Consider the following 19,998-nt stretch of genomic DNA (forward strand, 5'->3'; position numbering starts at 1 on the left):
AGTGCTCAGTCAAGTACCAGTTCTGCAAAAGGTCTTTTTCTTTATGTCCCCAGCTCAGCACCTAACAGGGTCTGCCACCTACTGGGCCCACAATTCATTGTTTACCTGTCACTGGGCCAATGAACAGAAGTTGCAAAGAGGCAGATTTCAGACCACTACATGAAGAGATCTACTGACAGATGTGGTCTGCTTCAGAGACAGTGAGTCCCCCCCCAGAAGGGAGATATGTGAGCACAGGTTAGATGTCTACCTAGGAGGGAGACTGAAGAGTGCCTTCTCAATACTCGAATGAGGTTAGAACAGATGGCAGTAGAGCCTGCCTTGGTCTGCAAGTTTATCTATTCAGTTTATTAAGCACTTACCACACCCCAGGCCTTGTACATGGTATCTGCTGTTAAGAAACTCTCATCTATTCACTCTCTTTAAAGTAGCTTTAGAAGTGCGGGAGTTCCCGTTGTGGCACAGCAGAAATGAATCTGACAAGTAGCCATGAGGATGTGGGTTCAATCCCTGGTCTCACTCAGTGGGTTGGGGATCCGGTGTTGCCGTGAGCTGTGGTGTAGGTCACAGATGTGGCCAGGATCCGGTGTTGCTGTGGCTGTGGTGTAGGCCGGCACCTGTAGCTCTGATTCGACCCCTGGTCTGGGAACTTCCAAAAGCTGCGGGTGAGGCCCTAAAAAGCAAAAAAAAAAAAAAAAAGGCACCTGTCTTTGTTATCATATAAAAATCCACCATCCCCTTTATTGACTCCAGGACCCAGGAAATGATGTGCCTGCTTATAGATCCATGGACTACATAGATTGCCTAGTAGATCTGTGCAGTTGAAATGAAAAGGAAGTAGAATGGTTTGCTCTTCCAACAAGTCCACTCACAGGCAGAGAAGAGTTCTGAAGCAAATACTGGTTACTGGTTCCCGGGACTGCTTTGACCTCTACTTTTCTACTTTTCTCACAACCTGCTCCAGCCACACTAGCCTGTGCCTTTGCATTTGTTGTTCCCTCTGCCTGGCATACTCTTTCCCAAGACATCTCTGTGGCTAACTCCCTCATCTCCAAGTATGTGCTCATAAAGGGCCTTTCTCAGTGGGTCCTCCCTACTAAAAACTTTATCTTCCAATGACACTGATCAACTTTACCCTATTTTCTCTGCAGCACAGGTCTAGAACTTAACACTCTAACATACTTATAACTCACTTGTGTATTATGTTTATGATTTATTTCCCTTCTTTCTCGCTAGAATGCAAACTCCATGAGACCAAGGATTTCTGTTTTATTCAACATTCTACCCAAAATGCTTACAATAATCACTGGGACATAGTAAGAATTCAGTGAATATTTGCTGAATAAATGAATGTACAATGTCTAAAGTACAGCACAGAATAAAGAGCTCATTTATGCATTTGAAATATGCAACAAGAGGTTCACCTGTAGAGACATGTGGGAACTGTGATCAACTGAGGAAGGACCTACTCATGCAAGAAAGAATGCTCTTTGAGAAGAACGGTAGAATTCCCTGCTGTTTGTTAATTTATTTTTCTTTTGCATGTGCTCACTCGCTTGCACATGTCTGCACATATGTGCATACACCCACATCCACACACACCCCTGTATGTTCTCTCAACTACCCACTTGCACATCTGGCCAAGTATCTATATTTGAAATTGTGGTAAGTTAGATGTGTGTATGATACTACTCTACTGTCTGGTTTTAATGTCCTAATTATATAAATGCATTTTTGTGTTCATGATAGACAAATGACTATAAGTGTATGTTCTTTATCACAAGTTTTAAACTTACCTTTATTTGTGCCACACTACTTTTCATTTTCTGTCGACCGTTGATCTGATAAATCAAAAACTCCTTAATCTGGTCCAAATAACAAGTACTAAATAGATTAATTCCTTGACAGTTTACTTTTCCTGTCTGCAAACATCACCTATAAATATACCAAAGAAAACTTTGTTAACACTGATAAAATACATGTGAAATAACATGTTATTTTCATATAATAGACAACTGACTCTCTTATTTTTCTTAATGGGCACAAATACAATTGGTAACTGAATGGAAGTTCAAAAAATCTTTTTAAAAAGTTGCATATAATAATGTATAAAAAATATATTAATAGAAAAGACTCTGAACAAAAGAGTAATAATAACGAAGGCTTATTAAACATTATAAAGTATTCTGATGACTGAGAAGAACAAAAATTTTAGTAATTTCATGTCAAATAACTTTATTCAATATGTTCTCAGTGAGGGAGACCTACAACTACATCATAAAACAATATTGTGATATTATAAAAAGAAGTGAACAGAGAAAATAACAATTTAAGAGGAACTATATAAACTGAGTATAAAATATCCAATGTTTCAATTTAAACTAAAAATGAAATATCCAATGTTCTTATAATAATGATCATTCAGAAATATACTCCACATGGAAATACAAACTGCTAAACTAGAGTAACCATGTCTTAACATGATCAAACTGGGCATCAGATACATGCACATACAAGAACTTACCTATCTGGCTCAGAATAAACCCAATCATTAATGCTAAATGCTAAAATAAATGTCTTTCAATAGCCATCTATTAGGTAAAATTTAGTAATTTTTGAAAAATGCTCAAGCGACAGTTATGTTCACACATAACTGCCATTCAAGTACTTTATTGGAACTGTATATTTGAATACTTTATAGTTTACGATATGGTGTCAGGTTAACAAAAAAAAAATCACAAAAGTAAAATGAAATAGAAGAAAAAAAAATTAAAAGAGGTAGAGAATATAATGAAAAACTGCTCAGTACCAAAATAAACTGAGTACAATTAGGAAAACATTCTAATTTGAATCCCAGGAAGGATATTACAGATTATCTGGTCCAAATCTTTCTCTTTATAGATAACACTGACAGTCAGATAAGTCATTTCAATGTCCTAAACTATAATAATGTTCCAAGCTATAAAAAAAGCTAGTGGGGGACTAGAAACTTAGCCTAAGGACACCCGACAGTATTCTTTTCACTGGACTACATATACAAATAATCAAGACAGAGTGATAGAGAACTGCTATCATTTAATATACATAGGGATATACACAGAGCACCATCAAGAAAAATCTCCATTACAATTGTTAGCATTCTATCGAGGTTAGTAAAAACAATATGTACCAGATTCATCAATCTATAAAATGTAACTTCAGTCTAAAGCACACCACTGCTCAGGAACTCCCAGAGGAGAGAGAGCCAGAGAAAGGAACCCCATGTGCTGGGTATCTTCTCCCAAATCTCTGACCACCCTTGAACCAACACCAAGTGGTAAATGGATTCCTGCTCAGGATCCAAGGACTGAGCTGAGATGTCAACAACTGCTCAAGAGGCAGAATTTGCAACTTAAGCCTAATCAGGTTAATTGCCTCATGAATCACCAATTCTCTGAGGAATGCACCAGAAACCAAAGTCTTAACATACAGTAACAACGAAGAGAATACAATTAAAAATAACTCAATGTGTCAGGAAACTGTGGCCCAATCTTAAGAAAAAGACAACTGAAGGAAAACAACATTAAAATGCCAAATCTGATGCTGAAATTAGCATATGAGGTTTTAAAATCATATTCAAAAGTGCAAAGGAAAACACACTTGCAAGGAATAAAAATATATAAAATTTCTGGAAAAAAAAAACAAAACCCACAACAAAAACACAAAACAAAAAATGAACCAAACCAAATCCTAGAACTGAAAAATATATGAAGCAAAATATTCACTGGAGATAAAGAAAAGCCAGTAAACTTGAAGTAAGATCATTAGAAATTATTCAATCTAAAGAACAGAGAGACAAAAAAGTTTAACAGTACCAGGGACATGTGGGCAAAGTATCGAAAGGCCCAATGCGTGTGTAAGTAAAGTCCAAGAAAGAAAGAGAGAAAGAATGGGACAGAAATAACAGCCAGAATTTCCCCACATATGATGAAAGGCACAAATTTACAGATTCAGGAAGCTCAGAGAACCCCTGCCAGGATGCATATAAAAAAACCCACACTTATGCACATAGTTACTGACAGTGGTCAGTAGTCCAACTGCTGAAAATCCAAAGATAAAGAGAAAATCCTGAGAGCAGCAAGAAGTAAAAACAACACATTATATGAAGGTAAATAATTCAACTTATTGCTGATTTCTCATCAGAAACTGAGGAGACCAGAAAACAGTAGAATAATCTTTAAAGTGCTGAAAGATTCAAAAATTATAAACCTAAAACCCCAGTAAAAATAATCTTAAGAATGAAGATAAAATAAAGACATTTACCAATTGAACAATAAAACAACTAAGAGTAACTAAGAGAATGTATCACCATTAGACCTGCACTGTAGGAAATACTAAAAGAAGTTTCTCAGGCTGAAGGAAAATGATACCAGATTGGAAATCTGGATTCCCAAAAAGGAGTGAACATTGGAAATGATAAATTTCTTGAGAAATACAAAGAATTAAATACTTTTAATTTTATCTGAAACACAGGTTTGTTTAAAGCAAAAAATTACAATGTCTTGAGAGGGCATTGTGTGTGTGGATATAGGTACATATGGACTAAAATGGACCTACATGAGGCAAGGTTTCTGAATTTTTTGTGAAGAGGTACAATATGAACTCTAAGGAGCCTGTGAAAAGTTATAATGTGCTCTCTACAGAAATGACGAAAAAAATAACATAAAGAACTATAGCTAAAAAGTCTACAGATTAAAACAGAATTTTAAAAAACATTTAGGACTTCCCCTTGTGGCTCAGCGGAAACAAATCTGACTAGCATCCATGGGGACACAGGTTTGATCTCTGGCCTTGATCAGTGAGTTAAGGATCTGGCGTTGCCATCAGCTGTGGCTCACAGACTCTCAGTCTGTGGCTTGCTGATACAGTTCGGTTCCCGTGTTGCTATGGCTGTGGTGTAGGCCAGCAGCTACAACTCTGATTTGAGCCCTAGCTTGGGAACCTCCAGGTGCTGTGGGTGTGGGCCTAAAAAGACAAAAAAATAAATGAATGAATAAATAAATAAATAAATAATATTTAATTTATAAAGGCAGGAGAGAATGAATAAAAAACAAGAGGGGACAAAAAGAAAAAAACAAGATGGTAGACTTCTATCTATTAATCATACCAAATTTTAATGAATGAACATTTCTAATTAAAAAACAGAAGCCACTCCTCTGTTATCTCAGATGATACAACCCTGAAGGCACAACCTTGTCTTGGCTGGATTTTAGGCCCATTTGCCTCCTCAAGAAGATGACTCTGTACTGTACATAAATTATATAGTTCTTTTCAGAAATCCTGTTTCAAATGGCTATAAATGTATGGAACTATAAAATTCAAAATTTTATTCAAATAACTTTTGCTCAAAGGTATATATATACACATATATTTATATATATTTAACCTCTACTAGGATAATCATTATATTCTAACATATCCTTATCACCTAGTATTATTTATACATACACTTGTTCAAAAACAACAAATATTTACTGCACTTATATTATTTGGCCTCACACCTTTCTAGGCACTGGGTGGACAGCAATGAACAACCATAACAAAGTCCCCCACCCACATGGAGCTTATCTTCTAATTTTAAGAAGTAAAACTATAATGATGAGCAAAGCATTAAGCTACTAAAGCAAAGTGGCCGACTGGGTTTTTTTCATAGTTTCAGATGATTACTTAACACTGCAAAACCAGATCCTAAGTCTCCACATTAAAAATAATTTACCTGTACATATATTGGGCCCAGCTGACTTACGATACCAAAAGATGTGTGTGTGAGGGGAGTAGGTATGGTGGATGTGTGTGTTGGGGCGGTACACAGGCATGTCGGTTTTATGAAAAAAAATCCCCAAGGTAATTCTAACATCCAACTCTTGCTCAAGATATCTCAGCTCTCCAATTCTGAGAGATTAGTTGAGAAATTGGTTCCCAATTTATCTTAAACGATGAGCCGCTTAAGGTAAAAGATAGAGACTTACCTACTTTTTAGTGAAGAACTTAGTCATATAAATCATTTAAAGAGGGAAACATAAATCCCAAATATTAATCCTTGGTAACACACTGGTAAGAAGTACATATATACATGTAAAAAAAAAAAAAACAAACAGTATCAATGATTTTTTATTGAGAAATTTCATGCACAATTTACAGGGATAAAATTCTCACTTGTAATGCACTGATGGCCACAGCACAGGTTTTTTTGGAGCTTATGATATTGGCTATGATAATTAACAGTACCTACTGCAACATGATCAGAAAATGCAAAATTAAGCACTGAAATGGAATCATCCAAATGACAAAATATGTTCATAAAACACTTTCATTATTCTTAAAATGAAAACAAAACTGAAAAATTGAGAGAGGGAAAGAAGAGGAAAACACCTGCACCAAGAGTTCAGCCTCTCTACATAAACTAGATATATATTTGATATAAGAAATGTTTCAATGATTATGTACTTCTCAAGTTAGAAAAATTCATATAGACTGAAATATGTGGTATAAATCTTCTTTTCCTGCAAGCTTAAATATGCTTATTAGTTGGTGGAATCTGGAGTATGTTTTATATAAAAATTAAAAGCCTAGAGTCTTGTCAATGTTCTTACTGTCCATAATTTGTTCGTACTCCCAGGATAATCTGTGACTAAGGCCTTATGAAATTGACACTATATTATACCTTAATAGAGGATTTCACTCTCCTCTATTCCAATAATGTTATTACATAAGTAGAGTCCCTTATGGTCCACAGGAGTTTCTGCTTTCTCCTTACATTCACCCCTTCTATGAACTAGCCTCAGGAATTGAATCCTGAGTCCAGAAAGGAAACTCAGAAGAACCTACTCCAAGCAAAAGTCTCTACCTAGTACTTCTTCACTTGTTGCAGTGAATTTACAGATGGATACTGCTGCCGTCAGCACTCAGGACTGACTTTTAGGATTTTTCTGACCCAGAAGGAGAAAACACGGAAGGAAGAGAACAAGACCTGCCTTCCCCTGAAGCCAGATGCCGGTGACTACCATGTACTCCTTTGCATATTTTTGTTCTTGATCCTCCTGGTCATTTTTTCTGCCTCTTTGCTAGCTGACACTTCTAAATTAGCATTGTACAATGAACTTTCTGCCCTGATAGAATGGTTCATAATTCTGCAATATCAGTGACCACTATACTAATACTATAGTCATTGGCCATATGTGGCTACCGAGCACTTCAAATGTGCCTCAGGGAATAAGAAAATTAATTTTATTTGATTTTAATTAATTTTACATTTAAACACTAAGAGCCACATATGGGGAGCTCCCCTTGTGGCTCAGTGGTAACGAACCTGCCTAGTATCCATGAAGATACAGGTTCGATCCCTGGCCTTGCTCAGTGGGTAAAGGATCCAGTGTTGCTGTGAGCTGCGGTACAGGTCGCAGATGTGGTTCAGATCCTCTGTTGATGTGGCTGTGGCGTAGGCCAGCAGCTGTAGGTCCAATTTACCCCTAGCCTGGAACTTCCATAGCTACACTTGCGGTCCTGGGGAAAAAAAAAAAAAGCCACATCTGGCTATTGGCTACCATAATGAACAACCAATTCTAAATGATTAGTAGACAATGCGGCCTTTTAGTCAGGGTACTCCCAAGATTCTGGTTTTTGAGAATCTTCAGATACAACACTAATTAATTCTTTAGATATAAGCAAAGTAAAAAAAAAAAAAAAAGAAAAGAAAAGAAAGAAGAAGAAGCAGCGCATATCCAAATTAATGGGAAAAGTAATTTGGTTATTTTCCATGATAAATTCCAATTCTGGGAAATAAGACATAATATAATAATCCTCATCCTAGAATTTGTCTGTTGCAATTACCAATGTGTGATCTACAAAGTCAAATGCTGCTCTGCAATTGCTATGATACCAAGTAATCACTGAACATAAACGACAACAAAAAACCTGGCACTTAATACACAATCATGACCTACTAGACAACAACGCAGATAGGGACTGACCACATCTACAGAAGCTACAGGTCTATCTTTCGGCTTAGGCTGAAAAACTAAAAGAAGTATTACTAAAATGCAAACAAACAAAAATTAGCCCTGATGACAGCCAAGAATTGACGACACAGAAACAACAACTTGAAAAACAGATTTCCACTAATTTGCAGATGAGAAAAATTATGCCATCTAAGTCATGATGTACACTGTGGATTACCTACCAGTCAAATTCTTATTTTTACTTAGTTCAGGCTCACACAAAATAGTGTCAGCATGGACTCGTGTGTTCTAAAGATATGACAGCCACTCTTTAGTTTACAAATTCTCTCTAGTCTACAAATCCCTGCTGAGATCACTTGCTAACTACCACCTAGGTAACTGGGGATTTTTTATTGATGAGCTTTAACATACAAGACAAACGAAGCAGTTTCTCCAACAAATTCAATGGCAAAGGGGACAAAAAAGGCAAAAGAGTAGCGTAGTATTTACAGAATAAAAGAGGCTTGACAGACTTAACAAATGTAATATGTGTTTACATCCCAAGTTGAACAATTTCCCCTACTCTAAAATGGGATGTGTTTATATAGTAGAACCAACTCAATTGATCAATATCCTCTATGGAGCCTTTCTTTGAACAGAGGAGGTGGACGAAAGTCTCATCTCTTCACAGGGAACAAAAGGAAGAAAGAGGATGCTTTTTAATCCATTAAGACTGTAAACTTGCTGACAATTATTACATTCACATCATGGTTTTCTGGGAAGAAGTATGAGAATAGGTTGGGATTTGGATTCTCAGAAATACTTAAATCCTTATAGATGCATATTTTCTACCAAAGAGGACTCAGCTTAGTATATAACTGAAATAAGACTCATTTCAAAATCAGCTATTACCTATATAGTGTGCCCAAACTGATAATAAAGGAGATATTCTAAGCTCTAGTGCCAATAATATTAACTTGAGAAAAAAACATTTTCCTCAATTAAAATGTTTTCCAATGAGACAAAGTAATTTTAAAAATAATATGATGATTAGTGTCCCAAAGCTGACAGGAATAATGCAATGGTGATTGCAGGAACACTGTTCAAAACCAGCCAATGGGAGGAATGCCAATGTATACAGTAGCTTCAGAACAAACCAAAATACAGTCTACACTAACAGAGTCTACAGTGCATTACAGTGATGCTCCTGAGATATCCAGAGATGAACTACTTATACTTCCTGGGTTAGAAGTCAGAAACATGTGATTTAGAATAAGACACTAACAACAATATCAAATAATAATAAATCACTGTAGCCACAAAGACACTATACCAGGGACTTCGTTTATGTATTCTTATTCAATTTTCACGATTACTCTGATTTTGTAATTTTTTAAACCTTATTTTCCAATGGGAGAATTGAGGTACAGAGAGGTGAAGTGATGTGTACAAGTAAACCACAGCTAGTAAATGGCAACCCTAAAATTCAAGTAGGTTTATCTGATGTCAAAACCATCTGATAGTGCATTTATTAATGCCAACATTAATAAATTGATGCCAAATTGGTAAATTATAAAATGCAAACACATACAATCTCTACTACCCTGAAAATTTTCCTATTCTAAACTGATCCACTTTTCTAAAGTTCCAGATAGCAGTGGTTTTGATGTTGATATAATGAGGCCCTACTGCTTTTTAAAAGTGCACAATAATTTCAAGGGTTCTTTTATTTAATTTGCATACCTAGAATTCACTATGGCAGATACAATATGAGCAAATAAATCAGTTGACTCAGTTGTGCAAGATATAGTATCTTCCTTGGCTCTCTCTCTTGGGTCTTAAGCCTAGTTTCTTTTTTCAATCTACCAACACACACACTTACACACACAGTTTTTTAAATCCATTTTATTTCAGATTATCTTACCTATTAATGAGTCGTCTTTCTGATCAGTGTCATCTTTTGCCTTTCTACCCATCAACCATCATCACCATATATTTTTCTGACAATCAAGTCCAATCTGTTACATTTCCACATCCCCAAATGCAAGTGTGAAAGCGACGATATTGTAAAGTAGACTACTACTGCAGTTCTAACAAAAAAATGCAGAAAGTACTATCATCATCCAGATTTATACAGAATATGCCTGTAGGGAAATAGTGAGAGTTCAACATGTGCATGCTTGGTACTTAGACTAATTGGAAATTCCTGCAATGAGAGCAATTTATCTAGAGTTTATAGCTCTCACTGCTCTGCTTAGCATCACTATGTGGATTTTATGATGAATTATTAAATTTCTCTCTCCTTGTCACAAGTAAGCAACTCAGCAAAATCACACCTGCTCTCCTGAGCAAGGAGAATCTTTTATACAAGGAGATGACATTTAGTAAGCATCAGAGAGCAAAATATTTAATAAGACTTTTTAAGACTGTTAACTAGAAACTATGAAATGATAATTTCCACAATTTTCTCAAAAATTCAGAAAATGGGGCATTCTGTGGGGCTCAGCAGGTTAAGGGTGTAGCATTGTCACTTTTGCAGCTAGGGTCACCACCATGGCAGGGGTTCGATCCCTGGCGTGGGAACTTCTGCATGCTGTGGGCATAGCCAAAAAAAATTGTTTCTGGAAAAGAGAAAATATTCAACTAATGGCTGGAATGCCTGCTTTCTCAATGATTTCAACAGAACACAACTGTCCCTTAGGTGTCATCAACCCATGTTAGAGAAACTTTCTCTAGATGGTTAGAAACATACCATCCTAAAATTGTTAAAAGGACGTCAACGAAGTAAATTACCTTTAGTATGCTCTTTTGCATTCCATTTGCTTTACACAGTAATAGTAGATGAGGCAAACTTCAAACATTGTAATGGTTTTTAGAAAAACAAAAATAAAAACAAACTTTAGTTGTCCAATGGGGAAAATGTTATATTAAATAGTATTCAAAATAAAAGCTAGTTTAAACCTGTTAGTAATGCAAAAATAAAATGGAATGTAATGGAAGCTGTGGTGGTGGTGATTGGATCCTCAGGAAAATCTCCAAATAGGAGCCAAACCCCTGACTCCAAAGAGTGATTTTCCTTTTCAGGAAAGACAGGCCTAAGAGATTCACCACAGTCCCTAAAGCATTAATGACCAGACTGCTATGGCCTTTCTCTATTTGAAAGAACTCCCTTGTTTAAAAAAACTGCTTTTGGAGTTCCTGTCGTGGTGCAGTGGAAACGAATCCGACAGGGAACCATGAGGCTGTGGGGTTCGATCCCTGGCCTTGCTCAATGGATTAAGGATCCGGCGTTGTCGTAACCTGTGGTGTAGGATGTGACTCAGATTTGGCGTGACTGTGGCTGTGGTACAGGCCGGGAGCTGTAGCTCCCTCCAACTGGACTCCTAGCCTGGGAATCTCCAGATGCCACTAGTGCGGCCCTAAAAAACAAAAAACAAACAAAATCTGCTTTCTTGGGAGTTCTCCTCTTGGGCATTGGGTTAAGTATCTGGTGGGTGTCACTGCAGCAGCCCAGGTCACTGCTGTGGGATGGGTTAGATCCTTGGCCCATGAACCTTGGCTTGCTGCAAGTATGGGAAAAAAATGCTTTCTTACTATTTTCTGGCTCTTTTTTTTTTTTTTGTATATATACATACTAGTAAGAAATTCACCCCAAGATATGCCACATAAAAGAACAAAATGATGTTGTTAATTTGATTTCATAATTTCAAGAAAATGAAAAGGGCCAAAACATTCCTAATCTTTTCAGCAGAAGTCAAATTCAGGGTAACAATCTCTTATTTGCAATTCTGTAATCTGAAAAGCTCTAAAAATGTAAAGACTTTTCTTTAGCTTGGGGAAACTCATTTGGCAGTAAAATTTGATATGCATTAACTTGAGACTTAATGTACTATAGAAATATTAATGTGTTTGATTAGAGGATGTTGCCCTGGACTCTAAAAGATGGACTGCTTAATAAATACTTCTGCACTGTATTTTTTCTAAAATCTGAAAAAATTCTGAATGTCAAATAAGAATTACAAATAAAGAACTGCAGACCTGTCCTCTCTGTTTTCTTCTGGTACACAGCTGTACACCATGCAAACACTCTGACTCACTTGAATGACTGAAGGTTACCACATTCAAGTACAGGTCTGGAAACTTGCAGACAGTATCTGAATATTATTTGGATTTTTTAAGTGATGACAAACACAATATAAAATCTTTTGATTGATCTCTGACTTTATGTAGGGGAGTCAGTACCTACTTGGGGGTATCTTTAGACACTGAAACTCAAATGAAAAGAAAAATGATAAAATCTCCAAGTTCTTATCATTTTAAGAAACTCAGTGAAACCAATATTCATACTAAAAATTACTCATTATAAACGGGGGGGGGGGCATTTTCTCCCATTCATTTCCTACAACATGAAGCCCATCCATTAGTCTGTATTTAAGTTACCAAAGAAATTAGAGTAAATGACATGATTATTTGGATATGCTACCTAAAATTTTTTAAAAAGTTCTTTAGTTGGAGTTCCCACCATGGCACAGTGGGTTAAGAATCCGACGGCAACAGCTCGGGTCACCATGGTGGTGTGCATTCAATCCCTGGCCTCGTGCAGTGGGTTAAAGGATCCAGCACTGCCACAGCTGTGGCGGCGTAGGTACAGCTGTGGCCTGGGAAACTTCCATATGTAATGGGTGTGGCCATTAAGAAAAAAAAAAATTCTTCTATTGGTATTTAGGAAGACCCCCCCCTTTCCTGTGCTCCTTTTCACTAACATGCAGGCTCTATAAGGGCAGGAATTTGTCAATTTTGTTTGTTTCAAAATTTTTATCATCTATTTCTTGATTTATAGTATTGCTTTCCAAGTGAGTTGGTTTTAAAGAAAAATTTTACATGTTGAACTTCTTAACTGATTCAATTAAATATAAATTATGGCATTTATGGGGCAAATTCCCTTTATCCTATCCCCTCACTAGTTCCATTCTTTCTCTACACAGCCAAGTCATTTTTTGTTTTGTTTTGTTTTGATCTTTTTAGGGCAGAACCCGCAGCATATGGAGGTTCCCAGGCTAGGGATCAAACAGGAGCTGTAGCCACTGGCCTATGCCACAGTCCCGGCAATGCCAGATCCACGTCACATCTGTGACCTACACCACAGCTCGCTACAACGCCCTTAACCCACTGAGCGAGGCCACGGATTGAATAAACCTGTGTTCTCAGGGATGCTAGTCAGATTTGTTTCTGCTGAGCCATGATGAGAACTCCCAAGTTTTTTGATAGATGAATCCATCCTGGCTGCCTCTAATTTTTAATCTCCCATTAACTCCTCTTCCGCACCACAATTTCGTTTTCCACTCCAACTATTCCACAGTATTTTTCAGGGTTGCATAATGACTTCCTTGTTGCTAAATCCAGGGGCCACTTCCTTCTTTTATGATATTGCATCTATCACTTGGTACTGCTAACCCCCTCTTGAACTTCTCACCTCACACCTTATAAGAATACCAAATTCATCTGGTTTTGCTCTTGTCTCTTCCTCTGTCCACTCCTCTAACATTTTACTATCCCATAGAGTTTAATCTTCACTCTAGACTTTTATCTGTTTTGTTCATTGCTATAACCTAGAAGTTTCTCAATATGTATTTGTTAAATGAACAAATGAATAGTCCTTACCTTTTCTTTCTCCACATTCTCTCTGGAAGACCATCTTTCCCCTACATCTTTAACTAACATTCAAAAGAATGACTTTACTCTAACCCAATCTTTTCTATAGCATTCCAAATGTCTACAGAACATGTGGATGGTCCACAAGCCCTCTCAACTAGATAAGTCCGGATTGGAACTCATTTCCTCCTCTCCTCAAATTAGCACTTCCTCTAAGATATTACCTATAAAGCCAAGTGAATTTCCTTTTCCTCAGACCCAGTCATCATATTCCAGTGATCCTACTTTTTCAGTTAATAGGCAACAGAATCAAACCTGGCTATCCCTCCTCCCCCAATTCTCCCTGTCATTGTATATAGGAGAAGGTAGGGGAAAGGCTCCTTTTAAGGCAGATCCCATAATATGATAACCCTGGCTTCATTTTAGAAGAAGGCAAATTGTTTTTGACCTCTCTACCAAGATTTGTCATGGGATCGTTTTTATCTCTAGGCTATAAGAACTTTCCCTACTTGCCTCTGAAAATATATGCTACTACTAACTGGTAGGATTCCACTGCATTCTACCCATGCAAGGCAATATGATCCTTTAAATATCAGCAAAACTGCCTACAAAGAAACCCAGGCTTTAAATTAAAAGCACATTCTAATACAATAAATTTGGTATTATTCACACTTTCCAAATTTCCTTCTAAGTTTTTAAAATGAAAATTCTGTCTCAATGCCTACTGTATCCACAATCTGTCTCCTTACTCTTTAACAGAAAAGCATTCTTTGGTAGCTGAGTACCAATAAATCCTAAGGAACATCTCTACTCTCAATCATTTGTACTTGAATTCTCCCAAGTCTACTTCCCCTTGTCTTAATTTCCCCACACATGGTTCACTGCTCAACTAGCCAGGCAACAGAATTTAACTTTCTTCATTAACCTCAGCACTTCATTCACTGAACAAATATTGTCATTATGGGTTTTATTGTTCTAGTGACGAAGCTAAATTTATACCATTTTCACACACACAAGAGATAAAAACCCAACATCTCAAACCTATACCATAATCCTCACAACATTGCTTAATACATGCCTTGTGGCAAAGAAGTAGCTCTAGGCTTTTAATCACCAGAACAGTCCCTTTCTTATTTTGTCTTTAAGTTTGTATTTGTGCAGGAAAGTCTCCTTTGTGAGGTCACAAAAACTGAAAATTTTTGTTTAAGACAAATAAGAAAAGAGATCTAAAACAAATGATGAGGCTTGAGCCATAACTGATACCTGTATTAAAAAGTGGTTCAGAAAAGCACTTGAAGAGAAAATGAGAAAGCATAAGTGTAAGAGAAAAAGAATGGTCTTTTCCTACTTTTTAACTTTACCCTCATTCTTTGGAAATAAATTAAGAATAGAGGGTTAAAGGCAGTGTCTGTGTAGAGTGAGATGGACACAACGCACTGAGGTCCAAGACATGAGAATTTCTATCCTCAGGCAGAGAAGAAAAGTCCAAGTGCTATAGCAATGTTATTTATACCACTGGAAAAAAGGAAGTGCAACTATATGGGTATGGGGCATGCTGAAAGAAGTGGGTTTAGAAGCTGATTTTGAAGGACAAGTAGGAAAGGTCTTTCCCCCAAATGGAAAGGTGAAAAAGGTTATTCAGGCAAGGAGATAGCATGCCTAAGGACAGAGATTTGAGAGACCTTGTAGAACACTGGATCCTTTAAATTCTTGGTCACTGCTATATAGCTAGAAGTTGGTAGAATGCCTGCTACTTAATAGGTTCTGATTCTAAAGTTAAATGTAAAAGGAGGTGTGTGGACTTCTACCATTGCTCCTATTTCTTCCTATGGAGAAATCCCTATGACAGTATTTTGACAGCTTCTTAACCAGGGACTACCACAGCAGCCTCGTCCACACATCAACCCCTACTTCTAGGAACTGCCAAGCTGTTTGTCACCAACTATATCAAGACAGAACTATTAGGTGCCATCCCTTATTTGTCTTCACCCCATGTTAACCTGAAGAGCAGCCTGAATATACCTCCCCATTGAGATGAAAACAGTACCAGCTCCTTTGAAGGCACTGAAAGGGGAAATCTGATAGTGGAGGTGCAGTTACCTCAACTTACAAAAACAAGTCTAATTATTGAGGAGGCTGCATCCTTTCAAACATTCATACCACTTTGTTTCCCCTCTCCCCAAGTCTGTTTATCAGCTTGCCTAATTAAGTATACGGGCTGAATATGTTTTGCCAACTCTCACTGCACAGCTTTGAAAGTGGGCTTGTTGATGATTTAATGAAAGAGCCATTTAGTAAATCACATTCTAAGTTTTAAAGAAAACCTGGACCATGGCCTCCACAGAGAAATTTACAAAGTAGCCCCTAGCACACAGCACTACATTCTATTCCAGAGGCTCCTGTCACCAGGCTAGAATAAAGGTGTCTAGATAAACTAATTCAGGAAAGGACTCAACAGGGTAGTTCTGAGGTGGAAGTGCTGAACTCTAGTCTGATCCATTTATGAGTTAATATCAAAGTCAGGTTAAACATGAACCTCCACTGGGTCTCCCTCCCATTAGCCAATCTATTCTGTAGTCACAGGGGCCCATATCTCCCCAGGCCAAGGCATCCACATCATCTTTTTTAGTACCTGTTCACTGGGGAAGATTTATTAGCTTAGCTACAAATAGCAAAGGCCTGCTTTAATCCACCACTACTTCTCCTGATGTATTATTTAAGAAAAATGCTTTGAAAGTTTGCACTTTGTTGTACACCTTGAAATGTCTCTTCCAATGTCCACTTGAGAAATATATATACAGAGATAATATTTAGGTGGCAGGCTTTTTAAGTATGGACGTTCACCGAAAATATTATGGCAGTGGCCTTTTTGTTCCATTACCTCCTATGCTAGGATTCTCAGATTTAAATAGAAAAGGAGAGAAATGCAACAAGGAAGCCCTCAAAGTCATTATCATTAGTGAGAACAGCTATATTACCAATAGCCACTTCTTTTTTAAACTAGTTCTGGGCCAGCCATGGCTTATATCAAGTTAGGGATACACCAGGTAGTACAAGATTCAGTCCAAATACAAGGGGACAATAAACAGAAAATAATGTTCAAGTTACACAATGTATCACTGTGTACTCTCTTAGGTAGTTTCAGCTACAACGAGCCACTGTACAACTCTTGGCAATGTACAATCACCAGGGAGGAGACTTAACCTCTAACAATTCAGTAGCTGGGAAAATGGACAAAGCTAAGAAAACTGGTTTATGAAAAACAAGTAAGAAATCCAGGAAGTGTAAGAAATCCAGAATTCCTATTCTATTTTCTTATTATTCACTCCAGAAGTGATTGGAACTAAACTATCCAAAGTAGGGAAGGATGTGTCAGTGGAATAACAAGGAAATACAGGCTAGCCATGGATCAAATACTTTGGAGCAAGAAAGGCAGCAAACTTGATTCTGGGTGAGGGTGAACCACTGCAAATACCCAGGAGATGGGCTAGAACAGTGGCTCTCAAACTAACATGAAAATCACATGAAAGCTTTGGTTAAAAAAAAGAGTGAAAGGCCCCTCATTCCCCAGTTTCTGATTCAACAGGATTGGCATGAAGCCCAGTAATTTAATTTCTAACAAGTTCCATGTAGATACTGGTGCTGATTCTACTGATTCAGGAGATTATATTTTTGGAAACACTGGGTCAGGTAGGGCATTAGATTAAGGTTCTTGGCCTCTGAAGTCTCAGTGCCTCATATGCATTATTTCTCTTCATCCTCAAAACGACCTCCATTTTTCAGCTGTGTTATCTGAGACTAGAGATGTGAGGTAGTCTGCCCCTAGAGACAGACCTAAAATGTACTGAACCAAGAATGGTATCTTTGGTTTACTAGTCCATCACTCAGTACCAATTCAATTTGGTCTCCTTCTCCTACAGAAAGTGATGTAAAAACGCTTCTTGTTATCAAGATGACACTTTTTTTTGGTGCAGCATATGGAAGTTCCCAGGCTAAGTGTTGAATGGGAGCTGCAGCTGCCTACCCATACCACAGCCACAGCAACACCAGATCCAAGCCGCATCTGCAACCTAGCTGCAGCTTGCCCCAACGCCAGATCCTTATTTAACCCACTGAGTGAATCCAGGAATCGAACACTATGTTGAGTTCTTAACCCACCGAACCACAACAGGAACTCCCAAGATCACACTTTTAATGGCAATTCTAAATCCACCTTTCCATAGTAGGATGTTAACTGAGGTTAACTCCTAAATTCAATGGCAATCCTAAAACAAATTTAAATACAGACAAGGAAGAGGCAGGTTAACTGGTTTTCTGAAACCCAAGTTTATCTGTCTGTCTGTTCTTTCTAGTCTGTGGAAACCTGAAAATGTTAAGGGAACTCTTTCAAGACTTTCAACCATCTCATTCTTGCGTCTGGAATAGGCTTTCCCCATTTTTTTCCTTCTTCGTTTATCTCAAATAATTATTCTCAGGATAAAGCGAAAATAGGTAAAGTGGTTACTGCAGCTGGACTCAGTAAAATTAACTATCATATTATATTACCAGTACATGCAAATGTATCGTAGATTCAGAACTCAATAGAGAGGTAGACACTGGGGACCTAAGTTCGGGAGTTAGCACCTTATTGGAAGTAGTTCAAGTTATGGAAAGGTAAAGAATGACAGAAAGAACACAGATAATGAGGAAAAAAACAGTCTCCAGGACTAAACACTAAGAAGCATAACTATTTACGAGGCAAATGAATGAAAAAAGAAATGACTACCGAAATTTTACAGACGCATCCACAAAGATATTACGCCTAATAAAGGAGAGTGTAACTTCCACTGTTTTTAAATTAATTAACTATCGTTCATTAATCCCCCACCCGTGGGGAGGCACTAAGAAAGGGACCTAGGGAAGCTCAAACAATTTGAGAGGCTCTAATTGATTCAAAACTGATCCACATCCAAAACACATCGCATAGGAAGGGAGCGCTGGTGCTGGATTCTGCAATAAAGACAGTGGGGAGAGTCAGCCCAGGAACCTCACGATAGCTACTCCGTCCGCGCAGGCGAGGAGTGGATTCACCACTGCCCGCTCCACCCCACCTGCTGGGACTCCTCGGCCCGACAGACACTCACAACCCAATCTCGCGGGCCAGCGCGCGGCGGGAGACCCAAGCGCACCCTGAAGCCGCCCACGGCTGTACCAGCGAGCGTGCACCCAGTCCTGGGCCCTCCTTTACTTCCCGCCGGGTCCCACAACCCGCCACCCGCACTCCGGTTCGCTGCCTACAGCGGGTCTGAGGAATTCGGTAATTACCTGGAGCTCCACCGCGCCGCCATTACACCGGATACACGTCACTTCCCTTTCCCGGGCCGGCGGTAGGCGGAAGGCGGAACATGGAATATATAAAAACCTAAATTGACCTTGGAACGTTATTCTATTACCTTATTTTAAATACCATCTTAAAATGCCACATTCTGAGCAGTCGGTAGGGTCCCACTTTTCCCTTCCCAAAACGGCGACAGAAGAGAAGTTTATATAAACTACAAAGTCCAGAACCCACACGCAAAGAGGGCGGAAATGACGTTTGCAATTGTAGGCTGAGAAGGCCGCAGTGTATGATGGGAATTGTAGTTCTCCGTAAGCGGCAGAAAATGCGTTTTGCCGGCCCGCAGGAAACCTGGTTGTGAGAAAGACTTTTAAAAATTACTTTAATCTAAAATTATTTCTCTGAAGTCGGCAAAAAAAAAAAAGTAGACCTTAATGTATTCATTTTTCTGAGAAAATCTAAGAGCAGACACCTTTCTCGGATTTCCTAGTTACAAGAACTATGTAAGTGAAAATGTTACCAGATGTTAATTAAGTGCCTACTAAATTCCAAAATTTAAGCCCAAGTGAATGAGAGAATATTGGACTGTAAACAGTGACGTAATGAGGAGAAACTAATTCTTTAGAGAAGATGATGTTTCTCTTTTAGGTTAAGGTACAAGCTCGTGAGATATCATAAGGAGACAGCCTCGCTGACTTGGAAATAGTCTGGACAGAGATGAGAGGTAATCAAAATATTTTCTTAAACTAAACTTTTTTTTTTTGTCTTTTTGCCTTTTTCTAGGGCCGTACCTGCGGCATTTGGACGTTCCCAGGCTAGGGGGTCTAATCAGAGCTACAGCTGCCGGCCTACACCACAGCCACAGCAAGGCGGCATCGCAGCCGCGTCTGCGACCTACACCACAGCTCACGGCAACGCTGGATCCTTCACCCACTGAGCGAGGCCAGGGATGGAACCCTCAACCTCATGTTCCTAGTCGGATTCGTTAACCACTGAGCTGTGTCAGGAACTCCAAACTAAACTTTTTGATAATAACAAAACCTAAAAGTTAAA

General features: G+C 38.2%; 1 protein-coding gene across 3 annotated transcripts in view; it reads right to left on the bottom strand.

Moving 5' to 3' along the window:
* CWC22 (CWC22 spliceosome associated protein homolog) overlaps positions 1 to 18,984 on the bottom strand; it is a 61,190-nt gene extending 42,206 nt beyond the window's left edge. Inside the window, exons 1-3 of one of the 3 annotated variants that reach the window (XM_047773004.1) lie at positions 18,933 to 18,949; positions 6,009 to 6,090; positions 1,797 to 1,935 (exon numbers count right to left, since the gene is read on the bottom strand). In XM_047773004.1, coding sequence (XP_047628960.1) covers positions 1,797 to 1,823 — 27 coding nt within the window. In that variant the 5' untranslated portion in view covers positions 1,824 to 1,935; positions 6,009 to 6,090; positions 18,933 to 18,949. Of the gene's footprint in view, positions 1 to 1,796; positions 1,936 to 6,008; positions 6,091 to 9,900; positions 10,077 to 18,932 lie in introns of those variants that run through there. The other 2 variants (XM_047773003.1, XM_047773005.1) reach the window with 2 other exon arrangements.
* Positions 18,985 to 19,998: the final 1,014 nt, after the last annotated feature.

This window comes from Phacochoerus africanus, chromosome 3 (assembly GCF_016906955.1).
Source record: "Phacochoerus africanus isolate WHEZ1 chromosome 3, ROS_Pafr_v1, whole genome shotgun sequence".
Taxonomy (NCBI): domain Eukaryota; kingdom Metazoa; phylum Chordata; class Mammalia; order Artiodactyla; family Suidae; genus Phacochoerus; species Phacochoerus africanus.